At 41.9% G+C, this 23736-nt stretch overlaps 1 protein-coding gene across 4 annotated transcripts in view; it reads left to right on the top strand.

Annotated features, from left to right (window-relative positions):
* Window positions 1-23736, top strand: part of SLIT3 (slit guidance ligand 3) — a 518888-nt gene that overhangs the window by 302894 nt on the left and 192258 nt on the right. For all 4 annotated transcript variants that reach the window (XM_061456398.1, XM_061456397.1, XM_061456396.1 and 1 more), the window contains 2 exons: window positions 5824-5895; window positions 11008-11171. In XM_061456398.1, coding sequence (XP_061312382.1) covers window positions 5824-5895; window positions 11008-11171 — 236 coding nt within the window. The remainder of the gene's footprint in view (window positions 1-5823; window positions 5896-11007; window positions 11172-23736) is intronic.

Raw genomic sequence — 23736 nt, 5'->3', positions numbered from 1 at the left:
CAATTGCAAAAGGCATTCAAACCCAGAAATACAATAAATGAGCTGGTGCCTTTTTAGCCCTCTTTCTCCATTTACCTATCAGTAATCAGGTCTGAATATTTCTGTCTAACTGAGGCTTCTGCAAATGCTGCCATGTCCCGTGATCAGCTGGATGTGACACAAAAGCAGCCTGGCATGTATCAAAAAGCTGAATGGCCAGCACAGCAGACTTCCAGTGGCTCTGGTAGATGCTTATTAAGGCTTGGGGAAAAGTGTTAATCAAAAATTTAATCTACCATATAATTTCTCAATTTGATTAGCTGTTTGTGCTGATCGGCTGCACAAGTGGAATGTGAAGATGGAAATCAGTCTCCGTTACCATCAAAAAACAAAGGACGTCTTCAGCACACGACATGGTCTCCCCTTCCCCTTTCACTGTAATCCCTTCAGATTGCAAACAAGAAGCATGGCCATGGATGTTGTAATGATTCACGGCTAGTAACCTCTGCACGTTATGCCACATGCCTTGTGTTTAGGAAAATGGACATTTGCATGGTGTCTTTTCTTTTGGCCAAGCTGAAATAGGATATGACAGCTTTTGTTAAACTAGGATGTAGCAGGTGGTATTGTCATCAGTGTTATGTGTTTAACAAAAACCCCAACCTCTGACGTATTTTTCCACTTGAAATGTGACTGGAAAGCATGAAGACTGTTACTACTTTACAGTGTCCTTAGGGGAATACTAATAGAAGAAATTAAATAGTTAATGTTTCAGATAATTCTGTTATGTTGTGTAACTTCTCCTGACATCATTGCCAGAAGATCCTTTTGGTTCATGTCTAGTACTTAACTGGAACACAGTAGGTAGAAATGTGGGAATGAAAGTAGTATTGTTTCAGATGAGTAAATCACCAGGCATTCTGATATTCATTATGTGCTCTTAATTATGTCATTAATTGAATTCCAAGTAGGAGAAACAAAATCTCTGTGTACTCTGTAATTTACAGAGTTGAGAATGTTTAACTATTGATCTAACAGCCAGGGATTTCTGCCTTCTCAGTCCAAGGAACATGAGAGGGTGCTTGGAGTTCCTGCGTTTTTAAACTAAAATACATGTATTATTAGTAGGGTTCAAAATTTAAACCCTTTCCTTCTTTTTTTTTTCCCCAAAGTACCTTCCATAGAAGTTGTGTAATTTCTCCTAGCAGTAGGAGTACGGACTCTTTCTGGCTCTCACCTAGTCCTGAACACCTGTATTCCTATTCAGGAGGGTGGAGAAGAGTAAAGAATAATGCATAAATATTACGTTAAAAATGCACACATGACAGTCATTTCTGGAGGTTAATGATTTTAATGTAATCACATTGCAGTGATGTACATGAATCTGGAGCAAGTCAGAAGAGAATAGAAATGCAACTGCATGTAGTTGAATTTGCACAAAAAGTTAGAGGAAGGAGATAGGTAATTGTTTTCAAAGGATTGCAGAGCGAGCAGTCTTTCCTTTAGAGAGACCTGATTAGTAGGGGTTATAAATCAGCTTTATTCTTCAGAAGGAAGAAAGCAGCTCCATGCGTGCCTCTAACCAGTTTGGACAACTGGCAGAGGAATGAGTTAGTGGTGCAGTTCCTCTGGGGTTGTAAATTGGAGTCAATGGGACTGTGACAGCTCAGACTGGTGGAGGATGCACCACCTCAAAAGACTGCTGATCCCACATTATGTATCTTCCAAGTAGTCCTTGGAGGATCCTTAGGACTGCTGCAGTCTGCTTCTGCTTAGCTTGCAAGATCTGACAAGGATCACAGCCCAAGGTGGGAAGTTTGCTGGCATAAATAATATTGTCTATAACCTCGGTTTCCTGATTCAGCATTTTGGATGTGAATAGTTTACAGGGTGAGGACTTCTAACTGAGAGGACAGTGCTTTTTCAAGGGACAAGGGTAGATTGGGTTCTGGAAGAGACGGGAGGTATGAAGCTGGGGAGAACTCTGCAGAATACAAGTTCTCCCACATGATGTTGGAGGATTTGGAAGATTCTTGAAGTTTTCTCTTTCTAGCAGCTTCCTGGTGTTTGCATGGCTGTTTCTATGGACTTGAAACATCGGATCAAAATGAAACAGGGGCCTCGGAGCCGCTAGCAGTGGAACACCAGTGAAGCAGGATTGATTTTTTTCCTTCATGCGTTAAAAATGCCCCTGTGTTGTGCCCTTACCTCTGTCAGGACACAAAACCTCATTGCTGGGAATGCTTCATGTGCCTAGGAAACCTTTACAGAGTGCCTCTAGAGCCCACCTCTACCCGAAACCGTCCGCATGCAAAATCCATGGAGTTCCTGCAGTGGGAGGTGTGTGTCTGGCACATCCTGCTCAGCAGGGTTAAATTCCTACAGCTCCTGTGAGGCACAGTTCACTGTCAATTAGTGCCCTTTGCAGTGTTTGGCCTTCTTTGTTCTGAAATAATTGCTGTTATCATAGATGTTTTATTGCCTCCATTATGGTTAACATTTAAATATCAATGAAATAGTATGCTACTAAATCGTGTGCGCATTAGCTGTCTGCTAGAGTTATCTGTGAAATTTGTGGCTAAGGAGTACTTTAATTCAGCAGTGACTTAGGATTCTTGGAAGGAGGGTTATGTATTTGTTGATGAATAAGGGGAAACCTGTGCTTATTAGGGGCAAAACCTGAGCCACTCTCATCAGACATTTTAAGAGTAGAAATACTCTGTGGTTGGGAGAATGTTTTGTGTGTAGAGCAGAAATATTTTAAGAGATTTTAAAATACTTTGGAATCACAGAGTCAGACAGCAGAGGCTGACCTTTCCGCATCTGGATGAAGAATTGCACTGGGAGACAGGGTATTCTCTACCCTCCTTGCAGAAGGAAGCTTGCTGTCATGTCCCGTTCTGCCTGAATCCACTCCACGTCCTTCTGAGATCAATAGAAAGTTTCCCTTGAACTCCTGTGGCTTCCATTGACTCCTGTAGTGCATGCCGTGACCCATGCAGACATCAGCTCTGTATGTGATTTAATTGTTATGAGCTGACTTTCCATGTGGCTTTTATTTATCGGTGTGTACCTAAAAGCTTCCAAGTGCATAGCTCATTTGTATGGCACAGGCAACTGAGGCAGAAGGTGAATTATATTTCTATGTTTATAGAAAAAGAAAAGGTGGTGCAATTAGAAATTCCATTTGTGAGCCCTGTTCGAGCTTCCCCACATGCATGTGTAGATGCAAATATCAAATACAGATATTGAAGGGTGGGTGTGCTGATGTATAGATGTATGCACCTTATGAGAGGTTGTGTTCATTTGCTGAAATTGCGTATGCTTGCTTTTATTATATAATTGAATGGTTTGGGTTGGAATCATAGAATCCTAAAATGGTTTGGGCTGGAAAGGACCTTAAGATCATCCAGTTTGAGCCCCCTGCTGTGGGCAGGGACACCTCACCCCATGTCGCCCAAGCCTGGCCTTGAACGCCCGGGATGGAGCATTTGCCACTTCTCTGGGCACCCTGTGCCAGCGCCTCACCACCCTCACAGTAAGGAACTTCTTCCTTACATCCAACCTGAACTTCCCCTGTTTATTTTCAACTCATCACCCCTTGTCCCATCGAATGGACCGTAAAGCTCATGTCATTCCAACCCCCATCACTAGCTGCATAAGATAATTGAGCAGTAGCAGTTGTATGACAGAGGGTTTCATTTTGCACCATATAAGCTGCCACAGTGGGAGATGTGTGTGATCATGACATTAGCAGGAGTTCCAAGGTAGAGCTGCTCAGGCCAACAGTGTATCAGATATACCCTGATAGTCACTGTGTTCGCTTGCAGCACTGAAGCCACCGTAAGGTGGTGACATGTGCAGCTTGTGATGCATAGCTGAGGAAATGACAGGGCTGACAGCTGTAAGAGCTCACTCTTAGGTTTTCTTCTGAACCTGGCACTATTCCCCTCTTCATCTTATCCAGTAACTTTGTAATAGACTGCGTTTGAGTCTTTGCATATTGAAAAATTGAATACACAAACCCCTGATTTTGATACCCATTGATCCCAATGCTTAGCTGGGTGTTTCTTGTCCAGGTTTTGGCAGCAGCAAGTTTTCCAGAAGATCTGGAATTAATACTATATATTCTACTATAAGCGGCAGTGTACTAAGGCCTACAGCTCTTACCAGCCTGGTGTGTGAACGTGTGTGACTTGACTGACACAGATCTCTGGCAGCAGATCTGACATGCAGATTCCAGCTTTCCAAAACTTTGCTATTACTGCCATAACTCCCTCTGCTCACAGATTTGGAAAGGAAGGGTGATCTTGCTCTTTTGGTGCAGTTTGCTGTCATGGGTATGTCAGTCCCCAGGCTGGCTCCAGATCAGTACTGCATCCATCTGGTGCAGCACTGTGCTGAAGTACCAGCTACCACCCTACTAACAGCGTGGTCATGTTCTGCCCTGCTGCGATGCAGTGCAGGAGCACCAACCCACTGCTGCCAGTGCCAGAGCCTGCTCACACACCCCTCCTGACTGTACCTATGCATGGCTGTGTTACCTCCAACCTCCTGGCTCTGCCAGTATGCCTGTATGTCTTCCTGGGTACCCGAAAAGCAGTCTTAGTAGGGTATAATCCAATTTAGCTTTAATCTGCTGATGATCGTGTCACCAAGGGATTTCTGGGCAGAACGGTAAAAATGTTTTTAAATCAGCAGATGACCAAGAGGGCCACTGAACTTCTGTAAAGGTCTTCAGGAGCTTTTGATGAAGTGTCCTTTGTAAATATGTAATATCGCACAACTAGATAGTTCACACAGGGAAGGGTCACATGCCTTTTCAGGCTGTTTCAGTATTTTCTTCAGCACAAACACACAAAAGCTCTGTCTTCTCCCAGTGTGATCCTGTGGAGTGCTGGGCCTCTTACATAAAGCAGAGGACACCCCACTGCAGCCAGAGCAGCACCAGCCATGCTGGGACATGGCCCCATTGATTCCTATGGCAAACTGAGCTGCAGAGCTGGTGCACTTTGAGCATGGCAATTACGCCCTGTTGGAGTGCTTTCCATTTCCTGTGCCATCTTGATAAACTTTATATCTTCTAATTTGCTGGAGAGTCATTGATATAATTAGGAGCTCCATAGATGGGAGCAGCACACTCAGAAGATGATAATCGAGTCAGTTCATTTTTCATAAGAAGCGCTCAGGGGGTCCCTATAGCAGCTGGGATCATTTTCTCTTTAAGCTGTGCTTTCATAGAGGAGCAGAAATCCTTATATGCCTGGGTCATGACATGTTTTATTCTGATCCATTCCACTACCCATATGTTTTTTCATAAGGCAACTAAAGAAAGAGTCAGTGTGTTTTCAAAGGGCAATTGGAGCTGTCTGGCCGTATAAGCTGGCTGTGTTAATAAGCCTGGGCAAGTCAACAGCTCTTTTTTTATGTGAGAGAGAGCGCTCTAAGTGCGAAGCTTTCACATTGCGGTGTGCCAGTTTGATGTTCCTCTGCTCCAGTTGCACCAGCTTTTCAAGCAAAGTGGCAGCTTATCCAGAAAGTCTGGATCTGTTCCAGTGGTCGATAAAACTTCATCTGCTGCCCTCCTTGGTGCTCAGGCATGGTAAATAGCAACCTTCAGCCATTCTTATACAGCTGTTGATTGCGTTGCCTTAACAATATCCTTCATGATGGGCTGCAGATTGTCTGAGGTATTGGTCAGCATGTTCTTGCTGCTTGCAGCCTGCCAGATTTATTACCAAGAGTTTTAGCTGCTTGTTTCTGTAAATGGTGTGTTGGTGAAGAAAGGTAAATAATTGATCAATCTGTTATTTTCTTCTCTCTCTTTTTTTTTTCTCCTAACAGTACTCTCAACAATAACAACATCACCCGCATTCCTGTTACCAGTTTCAATCATATGCCAAAGATCAGGACTCTGTAAGTAATACCTTCAAATAGAATAATAATAATAATAATGAGGAGGAGGAGGAGGATGGCGTAAGCCAATGTTTGGGTATTTGTTGTGTTGTGATAATCTTACGCCAGCCTCTCCCACTGTGACCAGTTCACTGCTCTCTCCTGAGGGAGGTGGCGCTGGGCCCGTCCCACAGGGAGCCACGGCAGGGATGGGGACAGGGACAGGAGGCCAGTGCTGGGCAGGGGCTGGTGGTCCCCCTGGGCTGTGCTGCAGTGCTGGGCTGGGGCAGGTCTGGAGCCCCAATGAGGCTGGCCCAGGCTGTGAAGGTGGGGGGGTGCCTTCAGAGCCCTACAGTGGTTCCTTGGGTTTAAACAGTGAACTTAGATCTGGTTTTATCAAGAGTTTGAATTTTCCTGGAAATGAAATTAGCATTTCCCCCACCTAGGAAAACCCATAATGTGAAATGTGTTCCACGCTGGAACACCATCAACCTTGTAAAAACTGCTCAGATGGATCAAGTTACTTAATTTCCTTAACATCCTGCCCTTAAATCCTATTTCTTCTTTTGAATTCAGAATACTAATTTCTGAAACAAGACATTTTTTTAAAGAACTTGAAAAAAAAAGTTCCTTCTCCAGCTACTTTCTGAAACAAAATGTCACTGAATCTGATGTATTTTTTATAAAGACTTCTCTTACGTCAAATCCATGTTTCTATAGCTGGGCACCATTCCACTGGAAGAGCTCTGTTCAGCCTTAGTAGACCAAAATACAAAGACTGAAATAAGACTCTGTGCATTTGTATAATTTAGCCATAGTCTACCAAAACCATTTTCTTTAAATAATTCCTTTAAATTTCTTTAGGGAATACACAGCTTCAGGAAAAGTCATGTTTAAACAAAGTATCTCTGGGTTTTGACTCTAAAATCTCAAACTCAACCAAGATTTATGTAGTCCTAAAAGCAAAGAAAGAGAAATAGTAGCCAGCCTGGAAATTTTCTACAACATCGAAAAACTAAAATGCCTCAAGGATGCTACATACACGTGTAAAACCAGATCAAGTAAATTAACAGAACTGAAGAAAAATGGCTTTACTCATGTCAACCAGAGTAAAATAATCTCTGATTTAAATCTGCCTTCTTCATTAAATGGTGACATTCACAGATCTTAATGTAAGTAATGAAATGGAAATTAGATGTTTGTCTTTTAGGAAAGAATGGATAAAGAGGATAAAGGTGCAGGGTGAAGGCTCCTGGAGTTTTGCCTTTTCTCATTCAGTCACAGTGGTCCAGAAAATTTGCCTGTCTTCTTCAGATTAGGCAGTCTTGTCTGTTCCCAGAGCTCAATGCCTTCTGTCATTTTCCCTTTAGTTTAATTTCAGAGATGGCTTTGTATATAGCTCCCTGGGGACTTACACTGACTAATCCCCCTCTGCTGTAATTAAGGAAAAGGAAAAAAAAAGAAAAGGAAAAAAAAGGGGGAAGGAAGTCATAAATAGGATTTATAAAGGGAAGCTTTTTATATTGAATTCTGAGAGCCACATTTATAGAACATGAATGCTGACCCACTCTAAAAGGATTTGCTGGAAATTTAATTTAAGGTCTGTGGCAAAAAGGGCAACTTTTGCAAACTTGCATTCATATTCATTCACCTCCTGCTCTGTAAAGGTAGTTTCATCAGTATCAAATGGCATGTTTCAGTCTCCACAGAGTGCCAAATAGCATCCAGCGCTCTTCCGAGCAGTTCAATATAGGAGTTAAAAACCTCTACATAGTCAGGTGGAAATACAGAAAAATAGTTTTGTTTTCTATATTTTCTTGCACCTTTTTCAACAGACACAGAGAAGTCATCAAAATAGCAATAAATATAAGAGAAATACAAGAATGAAATAGCATTTTCTAGTTTCTTCAGCTGCTCCTTCATAGTAATTTTTTTTCCTCTATCCATCTTAGCACTTTTCACAATTAATACTTTATTAACCATAATTATTGTCAGAATAAGATTACATAGCTGCATCTTACTCAGTATTTTCTGAATTTCTTCTGTTCAGAATTTAGGCTAATACTGTTTTCATTTAACCAAGTTTTAGGTAAATGGCTAATAATAACCAAATAACTAACATACCCTTAAACACATCTAAAACTCATCAGGTTTTGTTCATTTATGTAAAATATTTATATAAAATATTATTTGGGGGGGAATGTTAATGATCTTCCTAGTTTCTTTGATTTATTTCACTTGATAACCTTTACCTTCTGCATTAATATACAGCCTCAATGAGCAGTTAGCATGAAAGGGGAAAGCAGTCTGAGACGTAATGGCTGACTAAGATCTACTATTTAATCTCTTCATTGTTGATGCAAATTCAGTCCAAACAGATCATGAATGATGTTCATTACAGTTTGGTGACTACTGTTTCCTTAAAGGATCGTCAGTTTGCTCAGCTTCTCAAGTAGCTTCTCACTTAGATGGGCTTTCTTACAAGAAGCTCTTGTAGGGGATCCCTGGTCTGAATGTTACTTAAGGAGGGACAAGCTCTTTTTCCCACCCAGCTGTGGCATGGGTAGTGTTTGACCTCTGTGTGTCCCTCTTACACACTAGTGAGATCCATTAGCAGGACTTCTGGGGCCGCTTGTGCCACAACTGCTTCTGCTTCTGTGGATAAATAGCTTTGTCTTCATGGCTCTCAAAACAATCTGCTTGTCTAAGAAGCGAGAAGGAAAAGTGAAAGTAAAGAGCATATTCAACTTGGACAAGAACTCTCAAGGCAAAGAAAAATAAAAAGCCCAGTAAGATTTGAAGCACCTGAAGAAATCATCTTTACTGTGCTAACCTGTTTTATTTAACTGTTGCTAAGTTTCATTGATCTCTTCGCCTTGATTGGAAGTGACAGGAATTAGTTTTTATTGATCTGCTTTCCTTTGCTTGAACCAGCTTTATTTATGTTAAAACATGTTCCCCACACCTGTTTGCTTAATGGTAAGTGGCCTGTTGGCTCTGCATGTGTGAGGGACTGCTGAGATAGGTAATTGCATAATTTCTTTTGGGTTTTTTATTTAAGGATAAACTGAAAATGTACCAAATCACTTTGATGCTTCTCATGTTCACAGGGAATTGGTGCATTATGCATTTGAAGTACTGTGAAAAGTCTTTCTGTGGCTGTATTCATTAATATAATTATCAAAAATATATTCTAATATGCTGCTTTGTTAGCTTGATAGGCTCTCGAATGGCCTCCTCTCCAAAGCAAACTGTAGAATATCCACACAAAACACTTGACCAGGCGATGAGGCTGGGCTCTGCTGAGTCAGGCAAGCTGGCAGAGGTGGCACTTTGCTCTGCTGACATGGAGAACCCCTGACACCAGCAGTACCAATTTAGTGAGTAAGAAAACCCAACTCTTAGGACTAAAAGCTGCCCCTTTTTGTGAAACTGTGGGGTTACTATTCCTGCCTGCCTGCATCCACACGGGGGATGCAGGGAATGGTGTGAGATGAGCTCTTCTGGAGGAAGATGATTCTCAGTATCGTTCTTGATTGCCATGGTAGGAAGGGAAAATACCCTAAGGATTTAAATGAAATGCTTCCTAAGTTGAAGTTAGAGCACAGTCTTAGGATAATTTCTGGCTAGATTATATTTGTTCTCTTTTCTTTGTAAATGTATTTATTCATTCTTCCAACCAACAAAAAGTGTTCCAGGCAGATTAATGGTTCATCAGAACAAAACATTTTGCTAGAAATCTGACTTACTGCAGTTTCAATTAAATAGCTTCAGGCACAAGGTTTTCTAGGCATCCTTCTGCAACAGTTATGTTACACAGTGCTCCCAGGAGACTAGCATCCTCCATCCCTACAGGATAAACTCTCAGTTCCAGATTTGTGGTCTTGTAGTGTGACTTTCCACCCCAAACATACAAAGCTGGGGACTGTCAGCCTGGGTGCTGGTGCTGCTCAGCAGGATGAAGATCTCGCATAGACAGTTGATTTCTTTGGTGGATGGACAAGGCTAAAAATCCTGTGCACACTGATTCTGTGGGTTGTTTTAAATGTAATGCCTGTAATATAAGTGAATAATGCCTTGTCTAGCTATTTCTGACAGGATTTTCAGTCTGTTTTATCATTTCAGCTTTGGTATAACACTGTGAATGTCTGACTCATTACAGTTAATGAAATAATGAATATGCTGGGCTTTTGTTTTGACCTAAAGTGTGGTAGCTGTTAAAATGACCAGATTTGCGCCCTCAATGCATCATCAATTTGCAGACTTCCCTCCACAATGAGATAATGCTTCTGCCAGTCTCTAGTCCCAGGCATGAAGCAGGCTGAGAAGGGAACCGGTGGACAGACTTTCCATTACAAAGAGCAGCCCTCTGTTGCTCTGTGGCATCACCCTATCATGGTCCCCTTTTTCATCATGAAATGAAGATTCCTGTCTAGAAACTGCATACTTGCATTAAAGTACTGCAATAAAAAGAGCATTGATGAGTTTGTCCAGGCAACACAGGGACACCGAATCATAGTATGGTTTGGATTGGAAGGGACCTTAAAGATGTCTCATTCCAGCCCCCTGCCATGGGCAGGGACACTTTCCACTGGACCAGGTTGCTCTGTCCAGAACCCATCCATAGTGGCCTTTCGAAATAGAGCATACAAGGGATCAATAGCTGCTGGTGTGTGGAGGGTTCTCTCTTTCCCCTCCCCAAGGAGAGAGAATCACCTATTACCCTTTTTTTCAGCCTGGTCCTCATTTTTATGAAGCCATCCTTTGAATTCACTCAAAGATACCACATTCATGCGGTTGTTTCTGATATGAAATCACAAAGTGATTACTTGGAGGAATCTTAAATTCTTCATATTCTTTTCACTGGAATGGCCAGCTCGTAAGTACCTGTAGGCAGGCCATTATTTAACTTCATTCTTCCAAGCCATTTTAAATAACAGCACTAATGTATGTGTAGATGTTTGTAACTTATTTGTCAATGTAGAGAGTCAAGACCTGGCTCAACTTTAATTAATAAACTGCAATGATCCTACTAAATTGTGCTGAAGAGACAGACTTGTACTTGCTTGCTCTGCTTTGTGTTTTATGTCTAAACTGCTGTTGATAACTTGAGGGTTCTTGTGTGTTTTGTAGGCGGCTTCACTCCAACTTCCTGCACTGCGACTGCCACCTGGCCTGGCTGTCGGACTGGCTGCGGCAGCGCCGCACCATCGGGCAGTTCACCTTCTGCCTGGCCCCCGTCAACCTGCGCGGCTTCCTGGTGGCAGATGTGCAGAAGAAGGACTTTGTCTGCTCTGGTAATGCTGCCAACCATTCATTTATCTATCAGCTGATGGGTTTATATTGATGTTCACATAAAAACAGGGAGTGGAAAATTACTATGTTGTGTTTGAATGCCATTCAGTAGCAGTCCTGTTTGGTTTTATCACAGCTAAACTGTAATGGAATAGATCAAATTGTTAAGTTTTTTCAGCTTTATAAGGATTATTGGATTCCAGTTAACGTTTCAGTTTTGAAATCATGTTTTCTGCTTTAGCACTGCCAATGATATCAACACCAGAAATCAATTAAGTGTGGATAATCTGGTATTTCTCAAGGGAAGAGCTCAAGAGCTGACTGGAATACGAAAGAAACGAAATAGAAAATGCTAATTTCTGTTGATAAATCACTGGACTATAGAACATGAGGAGCAGATTTTATCCCAGGGACAGGATGCTTAGGGAGACAATGCACTTTGCTATTCTACAAGTTTCTGCAATGATAAATGGGGCTGATAATACACAGCCAACTCGCAAACCATGTGTCTATATCTTGGGCCTATTCATGAAGTCTCTGGAACTGCATTTGGCTCTTTCGTTATACATTTTCTTAAAAGAAGAAGGAGAAAAAGTAAAAAAAAAAGAGAGGGAAAAATAAAGAGCTTGGAAAAAGAGATCTCTGAATTTGACTGACAGGAACTGATCTGAGAGGGGAGAGGCATGGCAGTGCGTGTGCTGTGGGAAAGAAGGAAGATCCCAGGCACAAGTCTGGAGACAGTTTTGCAGGCAAATGGTAAGTAGCACAAGGAGCTTGTTACTAAGTCAGTGTGAGCCCTAATCTTGATAGACTGTGAGTCGTGTGGTATCAGGTTCTTCATCTCTCTCAGCTCTAAAGCTTTATCCTCTGAGTACATGGGGTGACTGAGGGAAATGCAGAACAAGTGCTTGTACTAGAAATGTTTTTAGGGATGCTTTTTTTCTATGGTTTCACTTACATATGACAGAGAAGTGGTTGTAGTTAGAGAAGAAGGGTTTGATCGCCATAACTATATCATGGATGTAGATTAATACCAAGCGCTGGAGCTGGGCAGGAAATGTTGTGGGCACAAGGCAAATGTAGTTGTGGACCAGTGATTTTTGTGACATGATTTTCAAGAGTGGTGAGCAGCTTCTACGCAGTTGTAGAGATTCGATGCTGCCCAGAATACCTGACAAATGACATCCAAATTTTAACTAAAAGTTTAGAAATCTAACAGTCTTGGGAGAGGAAGGATAAAAGAAATGGGAAAAATAAATTAAGCTATTGGCAGAATCAGATTTTACCACAGCATTTTTTTTTTCTTATGAAATGAAGTTTCAGATGGGGTCTGAATTTCAGATATTTGGATTTATGATACAGTGAAGGGAAGAAAAAAGGAGTTGTTTAAATCAAGAGAAGAGATAATAATTGCTGAATGAGAAATGTAGCGTGCACAGAACTCATCTAGATAAGAGTTTTCTGTGCAGACTGTGGCTTCCAGAACAGAAAAGGTTTTTAAGAGTTGCCTGTTGGACCCAAAACGTACAAGAAAACTCTCAATTGGCCTCAGTTTAAAAAAAAAATAAATCAATAGAAATTCAAGGCAAGAAGCCTCCATTGAGACAGTCCATCAGGTGCATCCCTGACCCTCACTTGGGAAATGAAATACACTGCAAAAGAAATGCGTTTGAAGAGATCATTTTAGAGGAGGATTTAGCAGAGTACTCAGTATGTGCTAGTTTGACAGAAACCTACATGGACAGCTAGTTTAAAGAGGAGATAAATCTTCTCTGCTCCTTATTACCGTTCTTATTGCTGATTTTACAGCGTAATTTGTTCATGTTTGACTATGAAGTCAAGCTGGGCTGGAGGCGAACAGTGAACTGATCTTGTCCCTCTGCAAAGGAATTTTATACAATTTAAGCTCATATGAATCACTGTAACTAGCCCCAAGCCGGCAGTGAAAGCTGCTTTTGCATCATAGTTACGAAGAGCTGAAATACAAGGTAGTGAACTTCTCTGTTTCAGTATAGGCTCAGCACTTCAAGCACTTGTGTTTTTATGGCAGTGGGAATTTCATCGCAGCAAAAGAAAACTCAGCTGTAAAATGGGCTTCATCAGAGCATTCCAGTGCAAAACTTGTCCTGTTGCACTCTTCAGAGCAGAAAGAGTAGGATCAAAGAATTTTGGGGAAAGAAGAAAATCCTCTTTGAAAAACTGACTTCTGGTTATTCTTTGAACCCTCTGCAAAAATAGGTGTGTTGGGTTTTTTTTTAATTTTATCACAGATGTTCCTTTGGAAACATTTGTGAAATTTGGAAGTGAAATTTTAAAAAGCATAAGTGACGCACTGATGAAGAAGTGCCATAACTGGAACCCAAATGGTTGCATTCCTTCTGGACAGTATGTTAGCAGTCCTGTGCTGTGATGCTTATAAGCATTAGGTGCAAAGTCTCTCAAGATAATGTTGCTGAGGTCAGAGTTACATGCAGATATATCTGTGTAAACTGAGATCAGTTCAAATGGCACATGTAGGCAAGTTGTGAGCAGCGGAAAAGCTCTTCCAGGTTTCACTTGTTCATGCCCGTGAGCATTTGGGTCAAAACTGTAAGTGAAGGTGTAGGATTAAATGGTGCACAGTTGCGTGGAGGTAGATTTGCAAATATGTCTAATTGGATTTGAGTTGCTTAGGAGGCAAGGGAAAGGTGAGGAGCAGAAATGAGCAGGACTGGGGCTAGATGACCCCTCACTGTTGGGAGGGAACACTGAGTGCTGCTGGCAGCCCTGTCACCCACCAGAGCCTTTGGCTAGCTTTTCAGCAAGCTCCTCCTCATAGGAGAGTCTCTGTTCCAGAGCGACCCCTAACAGAGCAGCCTTCCTGGGTCTGAGCTTTAAAGCCATCTGTTCCCAACAAAGCCTCCAAACACAATCTTCGTCCTGCACAGCCGTCTGCTGAGCTCTGGGATGCATTTGGTGAGCCAGTCTCCTGCAAGACGGTGCCTTGTAGAAGGGGAAATTGTGTGGAACTAGAGTGCCCCTGTTGGTGTCCTGCACATAGACAGCATGATGTATTTCACCTCTCTCTCCACCATAACCCTGCAATTCACTGCCACATTGCTGTGATGAGAGGAAACAGTGCACTAAGCAAAGACTTTATATCAGTTGAAACACTACCTGCGCTCTGTTCCCTGGGAATGGTTTCTTTTTATATTCCCTGAGCTAGCAGAGAAGCATCTGGGGATGCTGGCTTATGCTCAGTACCTCTTAGAGCCTTCCAGCCTTTGCTTGGATCAGACCCAGCTTCCTTCCCATGTTCAGATGTTTCACTGTTGAACTGCCTCCTCTTCCTCTAACCTTGTCTCTCTGTCTCTCTCAAACACACGTGCTCTCTCAGTGCCTATTTGTCTGTCTCTTGTCCTCCTCTGACCTCCTTAAGATGGTAATTTTATTTCATTTTCCTCTCATATAAGTTTTATTATGGCTCTTTGATTTTTCTTCTGCCTGCTCCTTACTTATGGAAGTTGAAATTAGTCTACATATTGATCAGTTAAATCATGATGTGTTTTCTCACGTGCACTAGCGTGGCTATAAAGCTTTGCAAACCGATGCAGTGCGTTCATGAAGCACCTTAGTCTTTTCAGTGCTCTGTGCAGGACTCAGTGAATGACCCCATTTGGGTGTTACTAAAATGACAAATCATTCTGGTTTTCCAAAGTATATACATGAAGAAATAAATATGCATCTGAATATGCACCGAAGAATAAAGCAAATACATTCAGGAGCATTGTACCTCAAACTGATGTGTAGCATACTTCAGCCACTGCAGTCCTCAGCTGTCAGAACAGCTGGAATGTCATCAGTGCTCCCGGGGCTGCTGGAGGAGATGATCTGGTCATCAAGCAGGCAGGGACGGTGGGCTGGTTGCAGTGGGTGGTGGGAGGCACCACCTCTGTTGCTGACAGTTCTGAGGCAGGCAGTACATTAGGGCTTGGTGTTGACTCTGAAGGTGAAGGTTGATACAGATCTGTTAGAGTTTTGGCCAGTAGCTTGAGATATTTTACAGTGGGTGGCATTTACCGTGGAGTATGAAGATTGGATGAGATTTTGTAGAATAGACCAGGGACTGATACTTCTAACAGTTACTGAATTCACTCTTTTCTCAGGTAAGAAGCACCAGATTATAAAATCCTGATGTTAATTTGGAGCTGATTTGGAGCTCTGTGTCTTGCAGTATGAAATTTTGAAAGTTTAAAATATGTGATTTTTAAGAACTATTCTAAGATAGTTTAGTTTAATAATGAAACATGCATTGTAGAGAGGGAAGCTGTATCCATTCTCTTTGTCATTAGAAACCATTTTGTCTGATTCTTGATCCTTAGTTCCCATTTGAAGGATCTACAAGAACCTGAAGAAAATCAGGGTACATCATTTGGATTAAATAAGTTAAAATTCAGTCTGAAATTGGTGCAAAATTGAGTCTGAAATTGAAGCAACAGAGAAATCATTACCAGAGTCAAGCATTCAGTGATTTCTGGCTAAGTAAACTGATACTGATTTTAACAAAACAGTGGATTGATCCAAACATCACTTGAAGATCCAGAGTTTCTGGTTCATACAGAGAGGCTGCAGCTGATGTATAATGCAGAGGAAGATAATGTTAGCTTCCTGCAGCTTAGTGCAGCCTGGAAGCCTAATGAGGAAACAGATTTATTTGTTTAGGTGAGGTCAAATGGTCTTTGAACATAGCTGTTACTCTCTGGCTCTAACCACATAACATAGTAGGTTGTCTTGCTCCATTTTTCTCCTAATAACTTCGTAGCATAATGTTGAGGAGGCAGCCAACGAGTAACTAATAAAATAGCACTCCTCAGGCTTAGTACCTTAATAAGAACATTCAGAAGCTGTAAGAGGAAAAGCGCGTGAGTAGCGGAGCTCCCCCCCAGCTGCCCCGGTTTTAAAGACGCTGTGCGATAGTGTATCTGCAGAACTAGCAGCAGACCCGCTGCTTTCAACATGGGACATGCAGGTACTGCCACACAGGTGCTCCCTTGAAACCAGCTATGTGCTGCTGATGCAGATTGTGGTGATGCTGGGCAGTAGCAATTGCTCGTGGGGGAGCAGAGCAGTTTCTCTCCATGCAGTCCATCCCTGTTTATGCAGGCAAGAGCTGCCCTTGGTCCCAGTGGTCACAGGGAGCTGAACAGACAAAGTAGGAGTCAGAGAAGGTCTTTTCTCTGTGTGTGTGTGTGTGTGTGTGAATGTCACTTTCTGCCATGCAGAAACATCCCATTGTGCAGATGTTTTATTGCTGTTAGAAGTGAGCTTAATCATTTCATCTAACTCTGACCTCTTCCCGAAAGAGTGACCTGTGTGTTGTGTTAGACAAATAACATTGGTCTTCTCACTGTCAAGTGGGTTCATGCTTTTGTGACCATCAACAGACCCAGTAAGTGCCCTTACACTGGGGTCCATGCAGGACTGTGGGCATTGTCTGACTTTTAAAATGCTTTGGTAAACATTATGCTTTAAATTTGGTTTCAGGAAATTTTTGTGGAACTCTGAATTTTTACCCCCTGTTATAAATTGTTGCCACAGACTAACATTGACATTTAGTCTGAAGAAACATTTCAATACTGTGTGTTTGTTAGCTTCTCCTCAAATGAAATCCTGTGGGAGGCTGGGAGAGATACTAATCCGATTTATCAGAGCTTGTTTGTTTTCCCTTTCCATTAGGTTTCTGATTACAAATTTAAATTTACTGTTGCACTAGCAGTCATGTTGTTTCATACTGTCAGAATTTACTTCTTGAATTGCTTCATATGTAAGATGCCGCATATGGTGGTTTTTATTTGAAGGCCTGTCTTGCAAATCTGAGGGATGAATACATATTTATTAAGGCACTTAATATTTCTTTGAAGACCAAAGCTGAAAACTGGCTTTATATTACACTATATTTACTGCCCAAAAATGATGTCTTACCTTTTCAGTATAATTACTTTTGTTTTCTGGAATTGTCTTTTCTCCAAAGCAATATGTGTAGCTCTTTAATGCTTATTTAATAACAGCAGGTTGGGTTATAATTATTCAGCCATTGAGCTTTTGAACTGTTGTTCTAAGAATAATAATGGGATTAGTTCTTCTGCTAATATCCCGTATCAGGGGCTTGTTTTGTTACTGGTGTGTTGGCAGTGGTTTAGGGTACAGTGGGAACACACCTCGGTGGTCTGTCCTGGTCCGGGTCAGTGGCACAGCTTTGCTCTGGGCTGGTTCACAGAGAGCAGTGGTGTTACATTTGAAGGAAAGGACTCTGATGAAGCGGCCAAGCCTTAGTATGAAATGTGTAGAACTCTTCTGTTTGATAAATGTATGCATTTGGCAACACGTTTACAGACACTTAACAAGAGTAACTACAAAAAAAACCACCATAGAGCTGCTTGTAAAATGGCTGCACAATTCCATATGTGAATAGATGGCAAATACAAAGCTGCATGCAGTCAACTTCAGGTTCTTGTGTTGCTGTTTCATTGACGATGACTTGTAGTGGTGTTCTATAAGTGCGTTGAAGCTGTGGTGGGCTGACCATGGCCAGCTGCCAGGCCCAGCTGCTCTCACTGCCCCCCACCAGGGCTGGGGCGAGAAGATGGGCTCCAGCTCCTCCTCCCCTCCTCGGTGTCTGACCTTGCTGCTCGTGGGGCTGTTTCTGACACTTCTTACCTCACTCCTTACTGCCCTGGGCTGTCGAGCCCTTCCTCCAACACGCCAGCTTCCCAGCGGGCTCGCTGTGTCCTCAGCAGGGCTCTGTGGAACCTCACGGGGCCTTGCACCCCGCTGCCAGCACACAGACGCCCGCACCGAAGCGGAGGGGATCCCCTGGCTCCCTGAGTTAACTCCTTCCAACGCAGGCAGACGTGTCAGAGTTTCATTCTACAAGATCCACTTACCATAAAATCCCTGAATGTACCTGAGGTCTCTTGCACAGGACCAAAGCAGCAACCTCAGCCCGTCCCAGGAGGAAGGCAAGAAAGGTCCCTAATGCCCTGCATTCCTTAGCATGTTCCAAATGCCAGAGAATTTGGTCCAAGGAATTCCAAAGCGGCCCTGGGAAGGGGGCAGTGCCTCAAGCTTCAGTCCTTGCCCACTCCTCTGGTAAAAAGTGTTTCTTTAAGTGTTTCAGATCTGGCCGTTGGATGAGCTCAAGCCCAGGCTGGGCCCCTCAGGTGCCATTGTCAGGAGAAATGTCATCTCCTGCCTGACACCCCCTCAAAAGCTGTGTCAGTCTGTACTGCGTCTGACTGAAGTGAATCCCATCTTCCTCCTTTTACTGAAGAAAACGTGCCGAGGCAGGGAAAGACCTATGTTGGCTGCAGCAGGATGTGAGGGTGTGGGGGAAAGAGGCAAAGACAAATGTGCAGTGAAACAAAATCAAGTCGTGTTCAAAACTCCTTTTCCAGTAGCAGCAAATCTAACTCAGGGGACCCAAAGCATAGTCTTAAACTTTTTCTGTCTCTTCCATAACTTTGTCAAACTTCATCAGATGAGAAACAGTTCAGGTTCTTTAATGGATAACCTGTTTAGAAGGCCATCCCAGAACTATACTCCCGTCTTAGGCTTGCAATTGATCAAGACTGTTATCTATCATTTTACCTTGTGCAGGTAACTTAAATATTTTATCTTCCTCTTCATTTTTATGCTTGAATATATTTATAAGTTCACTGTAGTATTTCTGGACCTATTTTTAAATGTCACTCCGTATGCGCCTTCATGGCATTGGCATTAACAGCATTACAGTGCCTAGGTGTCATTTGAACTGCAGAAGGACTACACCTTTAAGACTTCCTAGTAGCATTATTTTCTAATCTTTAGCCTGTTTTGGAAGAGGAAGTATTATACAAACCCAGAGAACCAAATACACGCTAACAGTGGTGCAATAGTTAAGTTCTGGCTGCTTTAGGGAGAAAGTGCCTGTGTTGACAAGGCTGGAGAAAGACCTTCAAAGAAAGGCTCAGAGTGGGCACAGGGCATAGGATACGTTCAAGCTCTGACTTTTCAGTCACTTCTATGGAAGACTTAGATGGAATAAATTTCTCTGAGAGAAAACCACCTTTGTCATAGCTTTGAAAGGACTTGTCTCACAGATTCTGTTTTACTAATCCTTCAGATGGACAGATCTACCTACTAAACCTCAGTTGCAGGTGTCTGCTTTGTTCTACCTTCTTCCATTTTGTTTAGAAGTATTCCATACAATGTTGGCGCTATGATTGTTAATTAAGTAATTGCAATATTAGTGCTTTTAGGATAAGACAATGCGAAGGTCTGATTTGTAATGGTGTTACTTTACTGATACATTTTGAAACACACAGAGTAGGTGTTTGTAGAATACAGTAGGCTTCCTTCATTGCACCAGACTTCCCTTTCACTGCAATTGGATAACTGCTTTTTTTATTCTTCACAATTTGTAAAGCAATTGGTGTTGGCTTTGGTACAAAACGGTTGTGCTCATGTGCCATGAATTTTTAGCAGATATTTTGCTGTTTGGGAATGTTCAGTGAAACAGAGAACTTGAATCAAATAATGAATATTCATGGATAGCAAATTTTTGCATACCATGAACTTGATAGTATTAACATCCTCAATCAGGGGCTCAAGTTACTTTATCATCAATCCTTAATGCTGTGCTCAGTGAAAAGCTGTTGAACAACCAGAGATAGAAATATTTGCATAAACCATTTGCTGCACATTGCTGTAAAATAAACATATTTGTACAAAGTTTTCTCCATTAGTGGAATATTTGCCATCAATAAGGGATGTTAATTTGCAGATAGTCAGTTATGATTGGCTTGCACATGCATCTCAGCAGGACTACAATACATCCTCTTTACATATCTTTTTGACATTGTATTACTGGAAGCCTTGTGAGAACTGTAGCTCATGAAGTAGTAGCTGATTTCAGATGTCCCAGTGTTATAAGAAGATCCAATGGGGTATTTAATTAAGCCACAAAAGGTCATAATATATCCACAGATCTGTAATGCTTGTAGTATTTTGTTTATAGATCAATAATTTCATGTTTGCTATACTTAGAATGATTTAATGTCAACACAGATTTTAACCATAAATCTTGTAAGATTTATCTTAAAATCCATTCATAATTTTTACAAATAACTACCATTATGCCAGCAAAAAAGAACTGCTGCAGAGGCAATTGGGTAGGTGAGGATGTAGTAAAGCACACACTTAGTGTGCCGTCACTGGGTGTCAGTGCAAATGAGCTTAGTTTACTTAGTAATTGCAAAATTTACCTTAAATGCCTGTGACATTTAAGCTGTTCATTTGTACACCGTAACCATCCCATTCTAATTGTGAGATCGCTCTATTTGCTGCTCTTCAAAGGCTAAAGGCCAATGAGATGCTTACTTGAAAGCCAGCACTTTATTTCTCTGTAAACTGCTGGGTCCTAAGTCTCTCCCCTGCCTCCTCTCTCCCCCTAACCCATAGTCTGAGACTGTAACAGGCTAATGGTGTGCCAGATATTAACTGCCATAATCACTGAGGCTGTCATTGCATTACATCAGGCACAAAAAAAGTGTGGTAATTTTTGTTAATCGTGTTCTGAGCTTCCTTCCAAGTATTGTTAGTGTCATTTTTAATAGCCAAATGTATAATTGCGTTGATTTTTATCTCTTAGAGAAAAATATAATGAACTTATTGAACTAGCGGTGCTGTGTATCAGAAAAGAGCTGAGATGCCAAGATGACTGATACAAGAACTTCATAAGGGAAATCATCTAAATGCAGCTGGCTTGTCTGCAGCCATTTCTCTTTGTGGCATCCACGCTGTAAGGAGTTCACTGCACTTGTGAAGGACACACACAGGGAGCTTGAAATATTCTCACTTTTCCTGTATCATTTGTAGAAGAATTGGCAGCAAAAGGAGAGTTCATTTTTAGATTCCAAATATCCTTATTTAGAGGCTGTGTTGCCTCTGTGTGCTTACACTCTTCATACCTATGAGAATTATACCCAAATTTTAATTTCAAGAACTTTATATTCCATAGCCTACTTAGACTTGTTTTCTTGACCAGGTGTTTCTCTACTTCCTCTCTACAACTACACAAATTTAAACTGCTTAAACCCTCTTGGATATTTTTGTGCTTTAATTGTATGGATCTGCTAGGAAGTTACCAACAGATCCTCATTTAACTGAAGCAGTTAAACCCAAATCAGATTTGAAATTCTGTTTATAGCATTATTCAAGAAAACTTTACCTGAACAGATGACTGTTTGTGTAAGAGCTGGTGGAATATGTGCCACATGCCTGTTGACTATGCATATGTAATACAGTATCTTGTTCTTTGCAAAGGAAAAACATAAGCAAAAGCATTTGATAATAATGTGGCAATTTATGCAGAGAGTAATTTATTCATTAAATTTTTCGTATGTCTACAGACTAAATCTACTTTTGCTCATGAGGAAGAAATCACCAAATATAAAGGGCTGTTTTCAGCATGGAAACAAAAGTATTTTTACTCTAAGCACAAAATGTCACTTGAAAGTGGCGGGACTACCAGATATTTTGGGGCGCTCAGAGATTTCAAGCTTATAATGAGGAAATAAGTTTATAAAAATACTCTCTTTTTCCATCCTATTTTAAATGAAATGAGAAATCTAGTCACTCATGATATGTGGTGTAAAATAAAAAGTGCGCACAAAGACAGCCTCTTTCCTTTTTACTTTATTTACTTTCAGCATAAGCTGTTTTTTTTTCATGCCCCTTTGGTTACGTCTGCACAAAGAGTAAAGATGGCAGGAGGGTTGGAACTAGGTGATCTTAAGTTCCTTTCAAACCCTAACTATTCTATGATTATGTTGCTTTCTGTCTGTCTTTTGACATCATGGACCTCCCTAGTTAACTAATTGACTATTTGTTTTACTCACTAGCCATAAATCAAAACTGTGTCCACACTGAAGTTCCTCTTTCATAGTGGAAAATCTCAGGGAAATGGGTTTTGGTCTAAACTGAGGGTAAATGAAAGGACTCCTATTGGCTTTGGGAAGCTCAGGTTAGATCTAAGGCAGAAGCTCTTCCCTGGGAGGGTGCTGAGGCGCTGGCACAGGGTGCCCAGAGAAGCTGTGGCTGCCCCATCCCTGGCAGTGTTCAAGGCCAGGTTGGACACAGGGGCTTGGAACAAGCTGCTCTAGTGGAAGGTGTCCCTGCCCATGGCAGGGGTTGGGACTGGGTGAGCTTTAAGGTTCCTTCCAAGCCAGACCATTCTGTGATTCTATATATTGGGTTGTCCTGCGTTCAGCTCTAACAGTTATTTTTTTCTCCTTAGTAGCTGTTGCAGTGCTGTGCTTTTTGGATTTAGTACGAGAACAATGCTGATAGCATACCAATGGTACAGCGTTTGTTTGGAGAGGATCTGAAAGGCTCAGTGGGCAGCACAAATCCTGTTCTGATTTGCCTTTAGCCTTTCCATTCAGAAAGTTGATGGAAAGTTGCATGTTATCTAACTGTAGTATGATACTGTCACGTTGTTGTCATTGCTACCTGCTGTTGGTGCAAGGGAAATGGGTTTCTGTCTTTCCTCTCTTTTCAGAGCATTCTATGTAATAACCTCCTTTCAGGTAATAACCTCTGCAGTACTGCATCCCACAATGGTGGTGATGATCTGAATTCCACTGAATCTCCTCCTGTTGATTTGGATGCAGTAGAGTCAGGAACAGATTCTTAAAACTCCGAATGGCAGTCCATGGGGTTGTCTGATGTGATGCCCTAATGAAAAGGAAGTGTATTATTGCTTCTGTAACCCACAGAGGTATGTTGTAATGTCACAACTGTGAAAAATGCATTTTCCTCTCGCTACAAAGTCTCTTCAGAAAGCACATCAGACGTGTGAGGATAAAGGCTGTGTGCAAGATTTGACCTTGCTGCCAACTTTCTTTTTTGCCTCCCAGAGAGCAAGGATTGCTCTGAAGCGTTTCCTCCCAGTCAGATAAATTCTCCCTATCCCTAAAAGTTTGCTTCAATCAAAATTCTTCATTTTGAGTTGGGCATCGTACCACAAGGTGGGCAGACAAAGAGAAAATGTAAAATGTAAGCCGTCAGGTTGCAAGAACAAATCTCTTGTTCTTACGCAAACATAACAGAGGCATGTGTGTGTTCTGAAGCAATATGAACTACTTTTGGAGGCAGTCACAGTTAAAATCTTAGACTCCGTGGAAGGCAGAGCTCCACTGATTTTGAAGGAAATCTGTTAATCCACAATGACGGTATGTCTGACCTGCATTTCTGTTGCTGGAAGACGGACCAGGAGAGCTGCTTGTCCTGCCTGTTACACAGGTACATACTGAACTGCTGCGGGTTTTGGTGAGCTCAAGTCTATCCAACCTAAATACTGCATTAGGCATGGGGCGCGTCTGTGGACTGTGCTGGGACAAGGCAGTCAAAGCGGGTGAGCAGGGAGGACATGTGCCGTTCCCACCAGTGCCAGGGCACGTCACGGACGTTGGTCAGTGGGAGAGGGAGAGCAGCAGCCATGAGAGATGAGGAGAGATCGTGAGGTGAGAGCAGGGGCAGCCATGAGGG

This window comes from Pezoporus flaviventris, unplaced genomic scaffold (assembly GCF_033815535.1).
Source record: "Pezoporus flaviventris isolate CSIRO_AGI_PZ_B2104156 unplaced genomic scaffold, CSIRO_AGI_Pfla_v1 ptg000023l, whole genome shotgun sequence".
Lineage (NCBI taxonomy): Eukaryota > Metazoa > Chordata > Aves > Psittaciformes > Psittacidae > Pezoporus > Pezoporus flaviventris.
This window is presented reverse-complemented; position numbering and strand designations above follow the sequence as displayed.